The sequence below is a fragment of the Oryza glaberrima genome, chromosome 9 (assembly GCF_000147395.1).
Source record: "Oryza glaberrima chromosome 9, OglaRS2, whole genome shotgun sequence".
Taxonomy (NCBI): Eukaryota; Viridiplantae; Streptophyta; class Magnoliopsida; order Poales; family Poaceae; genus Oryza; species Oryza glaberrima.
Genome location: NC_068334.1, coordinates 21,540,724 through 21,555,706, shown reverse-complemented (window position 1 = coordinate 21,555,706; position 14,983 = coordinate 21,540,724). Strand labels below are relative to the sequence as shown.

Below are 14,983 nucleotides of genomic sequence, written 5' to 3'. Positions count from 1 at the left end.
TATTAACCTGTCTCAAAAGTCAAACTTTCATTAGTACAACATTGAACCCAATTACGTGATTAACCTTGGGTTAAAAATGCTTGAATATTCGCATATGGTCAAAAGTTTCATGGGTATTAACTTTGGGCGCCAAAACACAAAGATATTAGTCTTCTAATACATGGATTTTAATCATTCAGTCAAAACACATGTAATAATTCTTCGCTTTGGGCTCATGTTAAGGAGTGATAATTCTTGACGATAAACTAATTGTTGCCCAAAATCCAAACAAAAAACTTCCCTTCCATCAAGTGTAAAACAAGACTGCTTCAGGAAAAGAGCATGTAAGTAGCATAGTATGTTATTATGGAATCCTCTAATTTTGCAACCAAATTGTTGCCCAAAATCCAAACAAAAAATTTCCCTTCCATCAAGTGTAAAACAAGACTGCTTCAGGAAAAGAGCATGTAAGTAGCATAGTATGTTATTATGGAATCCTCTAATTTTGCAACCGAATTGTTGCCCAAAATCCAAACAAAAAACTTCCTTCCATCAAAGTGTAAAACAATACTGCCTCAGGAAAAGAGCATGTAAGTAGCATAGTATATTATATGGAATCCTCTAAGTTTGCAACTGACTAACATCCCAGTTATACATTTGTTAGGAACTGCAGTTTGGTTTATATTCCATCAAGTATTCAGACAGTTCCCCCTTATCTGTGAGGTACAGTGTATATACAGTGTAAGTTCTAAAGAAACATTTACATATCACAGTCTACGGACGGATTGATTAGAAGGAATATATGGCCCTTCCTGATCATTGCTATTGACTGACAATCGTACACATGTGCAGGAGCGGAATCAATCAAATTTACAATCTGGCTTCCTTACCAGAACAAATCATCTACACCAACTGAAGTTGACGGGGACGAATTTTCGTCCTCCTCCTCCTCCATCTCTGGCTCAGGCTCCATGCCAAACTCTGGAGACTCAATGTCAGCAAGGTTCTTCAGGTCAACCACAGAGAGCTCATCAAGCTGCTTCACCACAAGGTCCGCGGCATTAAGCTCGTAGATCGGGTGCTTGCTTGCAACAGCCACACACTTCATTCTGGCATCATGTGCAGCCTCCACTGCTGAATTGGAGTTACCAAAAACGATGCACCTCTCAGGGATGAAACTCAGGAGCTGCGCTGCATAGAGAAACATTTCAGGGTCAGGCTTCCCCCGGTACACATCCTCTGCTGCCACAACTGCATCAAAGAAGCTTCGCACGCCAACAGCGTCAATTGCTTCTTCGATAACCTTCCTTGGCCGCGTGGTGGCCACGGCAAGAGGGATCTTATAGTTGGCAAGCGTGCTCATAAACTCCCTCGAACCATTCCTCATTTGATAAAAGGCAGTTCCACGTAGGTTGCAGCGTATCTCCTCTTTCCGTGAGGACAATCTCCTTAACTCAGATGGGTCCCGAGACCAGCAGAGAACCTCAGATATCGCTTGCTCGCTTTTCATTCCTTCAATCCTCTTCAATACAAACGCCGGGGGTGGAGACTTGCCCTCTTCTTGCGCGAGGGTAAACCATGCCTGCCTTTCCAATTCAGCGTCATCCTCAACAATCACGCCTTCCCACTCAAAGATCACTCCGAGCCAACCACAGCCCATGCGCTCAAGCCGGAGCAGCGGGTTGTGCAGCTTGGGATCATCGGCCCTGTTCCGTGGAGGCCACGTCGTTTTGGGATTGGTGATCCCAATATCGCCCATGTCAGCGCCTTCCCCCGGGATCCCCCGGTACTCCCTGTGAGGGCTGGCCTCCTTGGTGACCCCCATGGCGAGCGCCTTGACGGTCCAGTCCGCGAAGCGAGGTTGATGTTGCCTGGGCGCCCTGGCCACAAGGCGGCGACCGGCGAAGTGAGTGGGCAGGGGGCGGCAGGAGACGACATGGAGAGTCCGGCGGAGGTGGTGGTTTGCCTTGGACCTTTGGTCGAACAGGTGGTGGGCAACGAGGGAGGTGCTGGCGCTGACCGTATCAACCACCATCATGGCTGGATCCGACGCCTCGCCCCCACCTAGCGCTCAAGAATTAACCTCGGTCCGGGAACCAAAATTGTTGGAGAGGCCTAGCCAATCAATCAATCGATCAATCAATGAATCGAAGGGGTGGTTTCCTTGATCCAAGCTGCAAGAAATTAAATCGCACGTTGAGAAGATTGCACGATAACGCAAAGAATCAAAAGGCCCTAGGGATCGTCCTAATCACGGAAAGAAATCGGAAAGGTTGAATCGAATTTGATTCGACGGGCGTCTGGAACAGTAGAGGTCCGATTGGAGGGGGAGAGAAGGAGAGGATAAGGTACCTGAGGAGGGAGGCGGCGGCGACTGGTCGGGATCGGAGTCGAACGGCGACCGGAGGAGGAGGAGATTTCTTCGGGAAGCCGCCTACCGTGCCGCCTCTCGTGTCTAGCTTCTTCTCGCTCCGCCCTTCCTAATTTCTTTCCTTTGTTTTTGTAGAAATAAATAAATGAAATAAAAATTTTGTGCTATTATTTTTATCGGCGACCGCTCGCTCGATCGTTGGAGACGAGCCGTCGTGGAAGGCGAAACGAATCTGGCCCCGCTGCGTGACGCGTGGCGCAACCTGAGGCGTCCGATGGGGATTCCGCGGAACGTGAGGCGGAGGTTGCATTGGAATCACTCCATCCTACGCAACTCTCCTCGCCTCCATCTTATCTGCCTGTGCTTTTCTTTTTTCCTTTTCTTCTGTGTGTTCCTTCATTGTTTATCTGCTACACATACACTACACTTATTACTTAGTCCATTGATATTACATAAAAATAATAATATTAATTGTTATTTAACTTCTACCCCTCCGTTTAAAAAGAGCATTGTTCCATCCGTTTCGTATTAAAGTTTGACCAATTTTATAGAATAATATAGCAACACTTATAGCACTTATTTAGTTTAATTACATCTAACATTGAGCATATTTTGATAGTTTATATGTTTTGTGTTGAGCAACACTTATTGCTTTTTTTTTCCCTGTTAGTTCGAGAGCATATGCATGAAGTCAGTAATTAAGTTCCCTGCAAAAGAAGAGAGAGAGAAATCAGTAATTAAGTGGTTAAGAAAAAGAAATGAAAATTAAGGAAGCCGCCTCGCGTTGCTACTAGTTGCAAACGTGTGGTAAATATTAAAGTCAGAGAGTGGAAACTGCAGAAACAAAGGCAGGAAAGGCCGTCAGTGTCGTCGATTCGTCGGTACTGGCAGATTCAGACGACCACATGCATGTAATTAAGGACGAACTATATTTACTAATAATTCGATTATCTACCTATAGGGGTATAGTACATGGTTGCCGGTCACCTCTAAAGAATTCAACTGTGTGGGATGAAGGCAGCATATGCAGGAATCACGTCCTAGCAATGACTAGATTGGAGTAAGTTTTGTTTTTTTAAAAGCGTACTCGATCGATCAAATAATAAAATAATTAGTATTAGTAAGAGCAAGTTTAATAGTATAGCCAACTACTAGCTCCAATTCATTTTTAGCCAATCTAATAGCTTATTCATACAAAAGTTTCATACTACACTATTAATATATGGTCCCACCTGTCATACACACTGTGTCTTGGAGTTCGTGCTATAGCTGCCTATAAATCTGTAGACCGCTATTGTTCTCTTTTCTCATTTATCTTCTTAAAATATATTTGCAGCTGGCTTATAATCTGCTATTGTACCTTCTGTAAAAAAGGGCTGGGCCGCTTTAATTTGTTTCGTTTGGGCCGGGGCCATGCGCCCACGAGCCCACGAGGCAGGCAGGCAATGTCACCAGCCGGAGGTGATCGGGATCGATCGCTGGCCTTTACTCCTCGTGATCGATCACCTCAACCGCCCGCTAAAACTCAGTCTTTTCCCTGCCTGGAGCACCGGCTCCTCGGCGCTCATGCGGCCATCGATCCTAGCTTATCTAGATGGAGTAATTAGTTTGAACTGCAGTTAAGCTAACTATTTGCGGTTATTATTATCTCATCGATAGCGGTTTGATAAATTTCATATGGTAGCGGTTTTAATTGTGGCCCTTATGAAACAATACCACAGAGCTACTTCTGCTGCTGGGGGATTTGTGCAATATAGAGATGCGTGGCCAAAATATACTTGCATATTGCATCCACCGCTCGTAGATGATCTAAACGATGATTTGTTTGACACAATACTAGCTCCTTCAACGCCTGATGATGGCCATAAACATGCTCTTCATGCCTTCCATTTACTAGTAACACAAACCATAGCTTTGTAAAGTCCTACTAGGCAGCATATCTGAAACGACTACCGAGTCGCTGTCTGCACGAGTAGTCACAGCCATCTAATTTGGTACAAAAACCTGGTCCACGCACCATATCACTGTCAATCCGATAAACACGAGTAATTTTGAGGCGCAAACGACTCAATGATCATTCAGTAAAACAAGAAAAAGAAATAAAACCATCACTTGCTGAAATTTAAAACAACACTTGGTTCAAACAAGGACAAGAAACAACGGGATTTCATGTACTATCTTGTATCCGAATTCCTCTTCAATCAAAAGGATGCAGCATCAGAGAACAGTGCCAACAGTCAAAACAGGGCATGAAGAACTGAGAACATATCTCGGGTGCATACTTGAAAGTTTTAGTGATGCTATAGGAAACTCAGTGCAGTGTGTTCAGCATTTATTTCTAAACAAGTAAAACAGGGTGAAACTCAATGACAGACCGTCTAGGATCTCATTAACCACCTTCAGTCCACTATATCTTCAGACTTCTTAGGCTTTGACAAGAGATACCACCCCAGGCCACTCAAAGCAGCAACAGTGCCTGCCAGGACAGCATAGTTCCTGTTTTTGTCAGTTGACACACCAGCAGATCTTGACTCCGTTGAGCCGCTTCCAGTCTTCACAGCGTTAGCCGCAGCACCTGCGGTTGAAGCTTGCTCTCCTGGGTTGGGGCCCTGAAAGTAGCTCACATCTATTGTAAGCGCAAGAACTAGAACAGTTTCATTTCCCTCGCCCACTCAAAGCAGATACTAGCTTGTATTAAGTTCAAAACATGAATATCCAACGAAAACAAATCTTATAAATGTATGACAACATATAAAAGAATGCATAATCTCTTGTGCATGACAAAAAAAAAAAGCTGAGAGGACTTATGAAAGTGAGCCATTAAAGGCACTGCCCAATCAAGTTTTAAGAGAGGCAATATGTTTGCATACCTTGTGGGCCAACTTCTCCAGCTTCTCGTGTTCCATTTTCTGCAGTAAGTCACCATGCATGTTGTTAGCATAGCGTCAAGATACATTCTAAAACAGAAGTTCGCAACGATTAAGAAAGCGGGTAATTTCGGAAAAGGTTTCTATTTGAAAGAAACAATGATTGATTCTAAAAGAACATCTACATCTGTCTGCAGAGTTACAAAATTCCGAGCATCAAATGTACTTTTAGATATACATTTGCGGTCCTTAAAGGCAATCAAAGAACAAAAGGAACTAAAAAAAGGCCATGCCTTAAAAAGAAGAAACTAATATCACAAAGCATAAGCATCAACAGTCAGTCCTGAGATAAGACTGTATTCACACTTCCACAGAAAGCCAAGCAAAATATGGGATGCCAGCAACGATCCAATTGAAACAGCAGTAGTACAAATACATAATGGAGAAAACAAATCAGTGCCAGCAGTACGTTTGTGAGGATCACTAGAATAACATCAGGCCAGCTACTGCAGTGCTTCAAAAGAGTATAATTGAGCAACCGGCATAGAAGATCACAGATATAGATAATTAAAACAAGAACAGCTTGACTATTGTACAAAATGTTGAATGAGTAATATTTGGACGATCTTTTTTATAAAACCAGGAGAACAACCCTGCTCTGCTTCTCATGAAGAAAAAAAAAACCACATAAAACTGACCTTAAACCAATTGTTTTAAGCTATTTGTTAAGTTCATTTCTCAAAATATTTAATTTGTCCCTATAATCAAGTAGATAATCGGTGGCAACAATCTACTCAATAATGTAAATCAAACAGGGTATGTTCAAGTAGCAAGCAAGAATCTGTCTCAATTAGGCCAAAAAAAAATGCAAGAATAATCTAACAGGAAAGAATTTTGATGCAACATTGCAACCGCAATAGCATATGTGAAGCAAGGCACAGGGTGAACATATATCAGTCATAAATTGCTGTGCTAATGGATGAGGGACGCAGGCAGGACGACAGCCAACTCAACTGTATTCCAGATCAGTAAACAGGCAGACGGATAATATATTCCTAGGCATGCACTGCAACAATGCAGGCCGAAAACATTTGGGGATCCCAGAGCTGAGTGCGGTGCGGGCAGGGGGGCTCGTACAGGAAAGAAAGAGAGACCGCGTCGCGACTCTCTCTCTCTCAAGTCCCAGATTTGCGGAACTAGGTGAAATCCACACACCGCTCAACCCGAGCCCACAGATCACAGCGCATACGCATCTCAGACAGGAATCGCGCGCCCGCACCCGAGAGGGAGAGAGATGGAAGGAAGATACCTTGATGTAGACGTTCTCGGCGGCCTTCTCCTCCTCGCCGAGCACCTTGCCGCCGGAGGAAAAGAGCCTGCGCTGCACGAACCTCGCCGCCGCCCTGGATGGAGCCCTAGCCGCCGCCTCCATCGCCGCGAGAAACCCTAGAACACGAGACGAGAGGATCTTCGCTTCGTTGGCTCCGTGAAACTGTCTCTCTCTCCCAACTCCCCTACTGATGATGATGATGACTCGATTCTATTCCACCGCTGCTATGACTACCTGTGCTACTTTGTAATTTGGCCCTTTCAAATATGCTTATTTGAAAACATTCTACGTAGTCCTCCCCTCAGGGATGGTTAACGAGTATTAGAGGTTTGTGTGGGACTTGGATGAATAATACTCCGGATCAGATCAGATCCGACGGCCAGAAACGCATCGGAGCGCTGAAACCCTAGCCTCCTCACCTCCCAAGTCATATACCTGCAGCCTCAGCCTGCTCGTCCTCGTCGCCGCCATCCTCGCCTTCGCCTGCGCCTTCTTCCGCCGCCGCATCGCGTCGTCGAAATGGTACGCCTCGTTTGTCTTCCCACCATTTTTGCTCGATCGCCGGCTGCGTGCTGACCCTCTCGCTTGCTTGCTGTCTCAGGCCCCGAAGAAGGACAAGGCCCCGCCGCCGTCGTCCAAGCCCGCCAAGTCCGGCGGTGGCAAGCAGAAGAAGAAGGTCATCTCCATTCCTCCTCCTGTTCGGTTTTATTCGGATCTGACTTGTTCGGTTTTCTCATGGTCATGGATTTGCCTCCGTTTGGTTTGCAGAAGTGGAGCAAGGGAAAGCAAAAGGAGAAGGTGAACAACTCGGTGCTGTTCGACCAGGCCACCTACGACAAGCTGCTCTCCGAGGTGCCCAAGTACAAGCAGATCACCCCCTCCGTCCTCTCCGAGCGCCTCAGGGTAATTCATTGATAAATTTAGATTACCACCAACAATACTGTGCCATGCTGATTGCCTAGCTCACATTCTCAATTTCTTCTTTGTTTATGCGCGCCAATTCAGATTTTCACTATATTTTCAGTCATGTAGCCTAGCCCACTTGATAGAATTCAGGAAGATAAGGACCTTGTGGTTAATTTTAGGCTCCTGTGCTAAATTTGTGGGTTATGATATTGATATTCCATCCATGAGTTAAATGCAGAATCACCACTGTTTGGGGTATTTGGTGTCATGGTTGGCATTTTTGTGTGGTTGAGTGATGCCAATGAGCAAAGGAGTAATGACTTGTTAGGCCTCTGTGCATGTTTGTTTGGTTTCCATGCGCCAAACTATATAGTTGATTTGTGAATTTTTATTAGTACCTGAAACTACTGTTATTAGTATGGCAAGTTTGATCTTGCTCTTTTCCCCTTGCATGTGCAACATATAGCATATTCTCTTTTGGCAATGTAACTCTTAACGTCATCATTGTTGTTTTAGCCTTCTGTGTAATTTATACCTAGATGTTGTACAGCTAGGTAATTTTAATCATCTTGCTCAGTATGGGTAACAAGATTTTATATATTTACCTGCAGATTAATGGGTCCCTGGCTAGGAGGGCTATCAAGGATCTGATGGATAGGGGGCTTATCAGGATGGTGTCGGTTCATTGCAGCCAACAGATTTACACCAGGGCAACGAACACATGATGTTGTCTTATCCATTTTCTAGTCTTATAGACCTGATGTTGCCGTTCTGTTAAGTTTATTCAGTGATACAAATGTGGGTGTTCATTTGCCCCAGTAATGTTGAATGTTTTGAGATTTTTGGCACATTGTTAAGGTGATGTTATCTCGGTATCTATCTTGATTATTGCCCAATTAAATTGCACCTTATACGGTGCTACTGCTGTGTCAGTTTGTCTGGTGTTTTCGGTTCCATTATGCCAAGAATTATTTCTGCGTCAACTCAGACGCATTGTGATCTCAGTGGGCTCGGCCGTGTTAAGCCTCTTCCAAAGTCAGCTGAGTTGTGCCTGCCCTGGATCATCAGAAGCTAGTAAACATGTCATTTTACGTCTTGATTTGGTGGAGCATGATAGCGTATTACTAGTTTTCGCTAGTACTGTTATCAGTTTAGAAGCCATTTGTTTGGCGATGAAGCTATTAATAGCTTTTAGCTTGTTGTGTGCTGTTTATCGCGAGATGTTGCACACGAAAATCGTCTTGCAAAGCATCAGGAACCTGGTTTCAAGGGAGCTGACAAGGTAGATGTGAAGTCGATTCGATATTGCATTCTTTGTCTCCATTTTTAGACTTGATGTTGCCATTTTGTAAACTGTGGTACAAATAGATTAGACTAGTTCGACGCTAAACTCTACTTGTGAGATATTTTTAATTTTTTTTTTGTAAAACTAAAAACATCCAGTATTTACTCAAGTGAAGGCTTTGCGATGCCTGGCACATGCATGATCCTTAACTTCCAAGTCAGATTGTATTATGCCAGCTCCATTCTGAAAATAATTGAATGCAGGATATGCAATTTTGATGCTAGATGCATCCAAGGAGCAAGCTGTCAAAAGCCTTGAGTGTTGCCATTTCGATCGCACAAAAGACAGACGGCAGCATTGGTTCCTCCAATTCCTCCTGGCCAAGAGAAAAGCTTCTTATAAATTGGGTTGCTCATCATCTCCATGGCACAAGCACAAGTGCACAACCCAAGCTGCTTATTAGCAAGATCATTTAGCCTCCAAAGCTTAATCAAGATTCAGGCCATCTGACCTGATACAATAATGGCATCCTCCATCTTGCTCCTGGTGGTGCTTGCAGTAGTGTCAGCTCCAGTGGCGCTGGTCATGGCCGGCGACCCAGACATCCTGACGGACTACGTCATCCCGGCCGGCAGCAACGCCGAGAACATCACCGGCGACTTCTTCACGTTCACCGGCTTCCGCAACCCGCTGAGCATGAACATGAGCATGCCGATGCCCAACGCCAACTTCACGGTGACCAAGGCCACCATGGCCGAGTTCCCGGCGCTCAACGGCCAGAGCGTCTCCTACGCCGTCCTCATGTATCCCCCGGCCACCCTCAACCCGCCGCACACCCACCCGCGCTCTGCCGAGCTCCTGCTCCTCGTCGACGGCGCGCTCTCCGTCGGCTTCGTCGACACGACCAACAAGCTCTACACCCAGGACCTTGCCGCCGGCGACATGTTCGTCTTCCCCAAGGGGATGGTGCACTTCCAGTTCAACTCCGGGAACCAGCCGGCCATGGCGCTCTCGGCGTTCGGAAGCGCCGCCGCGGGGCTCGTGTCGGTGCCGGTCACCGTGTTCGGCACAAACATCGACGACGCCGTGCTCGCCAAGTCGTTCAAGACCGACGTGCCTACGATCCAGAAGCTCAAGGCAGGCCTAACTCCTCCCAAGAAAGCCTAAGCCCTCCCCGTTGGTGTTAATTATTCTTATTTTTCATCCTGCTGCTGCTGCTGCTTGAAATAAGAGACCTTCCAGGCTACCAACTACTGAAGAAGGTAAATTATGATTTGTGTGGTGAATAATTCTGAATTGTGGTTGTATTGTCTTGTCTGAAGAGCTTTGAACCATGTATCTATCAGTATTAATTAAGGCGTTGTGGGAATATATATAGACCAGTTCAGTTGTAAGTGTTGAGAGTTTCTCTGCTGTAACGGCTTTCCACAATAATGATACATCTCTTAATACTGTGTGTTTCCACTTACTACCTGTTACTGGCAATAGTAAATTTGTGTTGCAATCTTACTCACCTTCTTATATGCTAAATCTGCATATATCCACATATATACTCAGTCAGACAGTCACCCTCTTATATGCCAGTCTGCATATATCCACAAGACAGAAATATTGATGATGGTCAGATGGATAACATGGATCTCAATATAAACAACTGCAATATGCATCACCAACTAAAACTAAGAATTTAACATCTGTTATGTTTCTCCTGAATCCTAACATATAAGCCCTCAAGAGTCAAGAGCACCATTCTAGCAACCCATATTCAGAGCAGTTCTGTTAAATTACAGTGGGCTCTCAAGTTGAATTCTCTTATAGTATCAAACAAAGTTAATTTATACTAGTAATATACATCATTGCATTGTTACATCTGTCTGAACAATGCTCAACACCGAGTGTACCTACCAACGACGTCCATTTCCATTATCAAAGCTTATCCATTGTTTGTCTCAGTTGTAGCATGCCTTTTCCCGTTTGTGGTTTCTACAGTTCACTGATTGCATTTTACCTGTTCATCTCACATGCTTTGAATTTCCACTCTACTACAGTAGCTAAAAAGGGAAACTTCCACCATCCTCACTGCCAATTGGTCCATGTATTTACCATTATGACAAACAACTTCAAATCTTCTTTTGAAACCGACGGGAGGAGCACTACTGGATATATTAAGGAGGAGCACAAAAGCCGACCAGAAGGCAGTACAGACACAAACAACTTCAAATCAAAACACTGAGGACAAGCACGCAAAAAACAACAAGTCTTGGTGTGTAAGAGTTAATAGACCTGCATTGTTTGATAATTCAGTTGAACTAGAAAGGCAACTGGACCGCACAGCTGAGCTGAGTTATCAATGGAAGATATGTCATTCCTGACGAAGCAGTAGTGAATTGGCAATGAGATATTCTTGCAGTGCAGCTGTAGGTGGGTAGGACTTTGATGCCTTGGGATGACATTTGCTTTCTCCCTTGGTTTCTCATCATGCATCTTCCTTGCTATTATTCATAGTAAACAACCAGGGGAATGCAGAATACGTCCAAGATAACTGATGGAGTTAACAATCTGACTTCCTAATTTAACAAGCTAAGTAGCATGGCATCAGATACATATTCATTCTCGGAGGCCAGAAATCTAATCTGTTCTGTTCTGTTCTGGACGGGCATAAGTTTTAACAGGAACCTCTAGCTGGCTAGTTTCTTTATCTTGATGCACCGATCTTTCGGTCGTCCAACAACGGAAGATGAATTATTAATTTACGCATAGTATATGTCAATTTCAACCTCGATTTCTCCGGCTTATCGTCAGACGCTTCTTCTGCATAAATAGCCAAATCCTACTGCTCACTGTCTCCATAACACAAGTAGATTGAAGACTAGACCACATCAGTCAAATTAAACTTCGTCTTAACTCATTACTTACTGACAGTTTAGCAGCTGATCGAACGATTAAAATAGATTCAATGGCGTTGAGCTACTACTCTTTGCTACTATTGCTGCTTGCAGTTTGGGCCCCAGCACTGACCCTAGTCATGGCCGGGGACCCCGACATCCTCACCGACTATGTCATCCCGGCGAATGGCAACCCCATGAACATCACCGGCGACTTCTTCGCGTTCACCGGCTTCCGCAAGGTGTTCAACACGAGCAGCGCGCCGGAACCGAACAGCTTCACCGTGACCAAGGCCACCATGGCCGAGTTCCCGGCGCTCAACGGCCAGAGCGTCTCCTACGCCACGCTCGTCTTCCCCCCGAGCACCGTCAACCCGCCGCACACCCACCCGCGCTCCGCCGAGCTCCTGCTCGTCGTCGACGGCGCGCTCTCCGTCGGCTTCATCGACACGACCAACAAGCTCTACACCCAGGACCTGGCCGCCGGCGACATGTTCGTCTTCCCCAAGGGGATGGTGCACTTCCAATTCAACTCCGGGAACCAGCCGGCCATGGCGCTCTCGGCGTTCGGCAGCGCCGCCCCGGGGGTCGTGCCGGTGCCGGTCACAGTGTTCGGCACAGGCATCGACGACGCCGTGCTCGCCAAATCGTTCAAGACCGACGTGCCCACGATCCTGAAGCTCAAGGCGAACCTGACTCCGCCCAACAAGTCCTAATTAGCTACTCTTCCTTCTCTCGCCATTGTCGTATGTCGTCCTGTTGGCTGTTACTAGTTGAATAACACCAAGCAATGCAGACATGCAGTGCAACGCAAAAGCGTGACCGATGAAAATGCTGCAAGCTGTAGTGTGGCCGTACGTGGGAATAATCCTCGACCTCGAGTCGAGTGTGCTAGTATATATTTATGTATGTTTTGACTTGAGTTGTGATCATTGAAAACTTAATTCGATTGAGATATGTCAAAATTGAATTTCTGTTTTTCCCTTTCTTTTTTGAGTCGGCGATTGTTCTATTCTTGTTTCAAGTAGGCATGACCAGCTAGCGCACACTTTTTTCTTTTAGTATCACTTTCCTACGAAACTTTCCACTTAAAACCATGTAACTTTCAACATATATAAATCATACAAAACTTTCAACTGTCGCCACGAACTTTCATTTAAATACATTCATCTCAAACTACAGATTGTATAGTTTAAATCCCTAACAACGATGTCCTGTTGGAGTTCTTAACGTTGTAGTGATGTGATTAAGTTGGCGCTAGTTCCACGATAACTTCATCATATAATATATTTTTGTGATTCCCTATCTTAAATCTATAGTTTCATGATAAATTAATTTGATGTTATATATATATATATATATATATATATATATATATATATATATATATATATATATATATATATATATATATATATATTTGTTGTGTGATAGTATTTGTTGTTTTGTGATTTTTTTTTAAGAAAAGAATGACTACCTAGTAGTTGTTGCGCACATGCACTTTTTTTTTTGAAAATAGATTAAAATCCGGCGTCTATATCTCAATGGATGTACACAGCCATGCACTTGGTAGCTGCTTAATTACCTCTAATAATTTAATTATTTGCGTTTGGAAACCGATGGATGATCATTCTTCTTGCATGGTGCAATATGCTAATGGAAAAGGCTAAGGTGTAGTGCACACAAGAGAATTAATAAGACCACTAAACCCAAATGCCTTGGAAACTCGATCGATTGTTTTATGTATAGTACACAAATGCAAATGCATATTCTATACAGCAGGAAAGCTAATCAGACAGCAATTAAGACCAAATGTTGTAGTTGTTTCCAAAGCGAGCAAATATATGGCGGCACAAGGCGCCGGCTAATATACTACACATGGCAGCTTGATCAAACTGGTCCAGTAATTAGTATTTCAACAATGTTTGTACACTGGGGGTCTGGACAGTTAGCTCTGTTCCGAATGACAACGTACGCACGCACGTATGCATATGCTCTCATATATGAATGTAGTAATTAATTTATTTGTGAAACGACCTAGGAAACGAAGGAATCAACTTTACAGTCTGATCTTTTCGCGTAAACCTTAACGTTTATTTGTGATAAAAAAATAAAAACTTTATGCATGTGTGTTCCTAGTGATTTAAAAGTTAGTGTTGAAAAAATAAAGTATAAAAAATATTGAAATTATCTTCAAAATTAAAAATTAGAATTTAACTTTGTTGATTGTGGCTAATTAATAAGCTGATGAAGAGCAACGATGAAGCTGTTTACATACATGACAAGCCATGCAGCATGGTGACAGCTTTTCCTAAGCCGAGCCGGCGATTCTACGCACATAAATACCACCGTACGTCTCGCTCGTTCATCAATTTGCGGCTGCCTCCACCTCGATCGATCCATCGCACACTAACTAACAGAGCTAAGATACGACGATGATGAAGATGATGATGAGTAGCCGCAGCAGCGTCAGCCTCGGCGTGCTGCTCCTGCTGGCCGTGATCCTCTCCGCCGGCGCCGCCGACCCGGACATCCTCACCGACTTCGTCGTGCCCAGCGACACCGACCCATCCGGGATCGACGGCGCCTTCTTCACCTACAAGAACCTCGTCACCGGCAACTCCGGCGACCCGGCCAAGCTCACCGTCACCAAGGCCACTCACGCCGAGTTCCCGGCGCTGCTTGGCCAGTCCGTGTCCTACGCCGCCCTCGTCTTCGGCGCCGGCACCGTCAACCCGCCGCACATCCACCCCAGGGCGTCGGAGCTGCTGGTGGTCGTGCAGGGCCCGCTGCTGGTGGGGCTCGTCGACGCCGCCCGCAACGGCACCGTGTACACGCAGACGCTGCAGACCGGCGACATGTTCGTGTTCCCCAAGGGCATGGTGCACTTCCAGTTCAACAATGGCACCGACGTCGTCGCCCGCGCCTTCTCCGCCTTCGGCAGCGCCACCCCCGGCACCATCTCCCTCCCCGCCGCGCTCTTCGGCAGCGGCATCGACGACACCATCCTCGACAAGTCCATGCACACCGACCAGGCCACCGTCGACCAGCTCAAGCAAGACCAGGCGCCGCCTTCGCCGGGGCCCTCGCCGGGGTCCTCCTCCTCCGCCGCCGCGGCTTTGCTGCCGTCGCGCTGGGCCATCACCCTGCTGCTTTGCTTCGCAGCCTCCTACTACTTTTACTTCTAGTGAGTTGTGAGCGAACCTGAACCTGGAGCTCATAGCTGTTGTGTGTTTTCATCAAACCATCGTCACCTTCGATCTGTTGGTTGCAAATAAAATGAAATGAATGTTTAATTTTGGCATGTTTTCTGAAATCCGAATCATGCCTAAATTCCTGCTGTAATGTTTATGCAATATT

At 45.3% G+C, this 14,983-nt stretch overlaps 6 protein-coding genes across 6 annotated transcripts in view; 4 read left to right on the top strand and 2 right to left on the bottom strand.

Annotated features, from left to right (window-relative positions):
* Positions 1 to 564: 564 nt before the first annotated feature.
* On the bottom strand, positions 565 to 2,470 carry LOC127784672 (5-amino-6-(5-phospho-D-ribitylamino)uracil phosphatase, chloroplastic-like). Its single transcript, XM_052312011.1, has 2 exons — positions 2,332 to 2,470; positions 565 to 2,153 (listed from the first exon to the last, which is right to left on the bottom strand). Exon 2 carries the CDS (start codon positions 2,015 to 2,017, stop codon positions 866 to 868), a length of 1,152 nt encoding a protein of 383 aa, XP_052167971.1. The 5' UTR covers positions 2,018 to 2,153; positions 2,332 to 2,470; the 3' UTR covers positions 565 to 865.
* Positions 2,471 to 4,504: 2,034 nt separating this feature from the next.
* LOC127783599 (uncharacterized protein At2g27730, mitochondrial-like) lies at positions 4,505 to 6,749 on the bottom strand. Its single transcript, XM_052310787.1, has 3 exons — positions 6,527 to 6,749; positions 5,221 to 5,259; positions 4,505 to 4,959 (listed from the first exon to the last, which is right to left on the bottom strand). Exons 1-3 carry the CDS (start codon positions 6,647 to 6,649, stop codon positions 4,750 to 4,752), a joined length of 372 nt encoding a protein of 123 aa, XP_052166747.1. The 5' UTR covers positions 6,650 to 6,749; the 3' UTR covers positions 4,505 to 4,749.
* A 194-nt stretch (positions 6,750 to 6,943) lies between these two features.
* On the top strand, positions 6,944 to 8,385 carry LOC127784050 (40S ribosomal protein S25-2-like). Its single transcript, XM_052311229.1, has 4 exons — positions 6,944 to 7,069; positions 7,149 to 7,223; positions 7,316 to 7,450; positions 8,065 to 8,385. Exons 1-4 carry the CDS (start codon positions 7,067 to 7,069, stop codon positions 8,176 to 8,178), a joined length of 327 nt encoding a protein of 108 aa, XP_052167189.1. The 5' UTR covers positions 6,944 to 7,066; the 3' UTR covers positions 8,179 to 8,385.
* A 798-nt stretch (positions 8,386 to 9,183) lies between these two features.
* LOC127785373 (germin-like protein 9-3) lies at positions 9,184 to 10,147 on the top strand. Its single transcript, XM_052312804.1, has one exon. It carries the CDS (start codon positions 9,261 to 9,263, stop codon positions 9,903 to 9,905), a length of 645 nt encoding a protein of 214 aa, XP_052168764.1. The 5' UTR covers positions 9,184 to 9,260; the 3' UTR covers positions 9,906 to 10,147.
* Positions 10,148 to 11,694: 1,547 nt separating this feature from the next.
* LOC127783513 (putative germin-like protein 9-2) lies at positions 11,695 to 12,339 on the top strand. Its single transcript, XM_052310698.1, has one exon. It carries the CDS (start codon positions 11,695 to 11,697, stop codon positions 12,337 to 12,339), a length of 645 nt encoding a protein of 214 aa, XP_052166658.1.
* A 1,728-nt stretch (positions 12,340 to 14,067) lies between these two features.
* LOC127784946 (germin-like protein 9-1) overlaps positions 14,068 to 14,983 on the top strand; it is a 1,186-nt gene continuing 270 nt past the window's right edge. The window contains exon 1 of the mRNA XM_052312373.1: positions 14,068 to 14,983. This exon is cut by the window's right edge and continues 270 nt beyond it. Coding sequence (XP_052168333.1) covers positions 14,068 to 14,811 — 744 coding nt within the window. The 3' untranslated portion in view covers positions 14,812 to 14,983.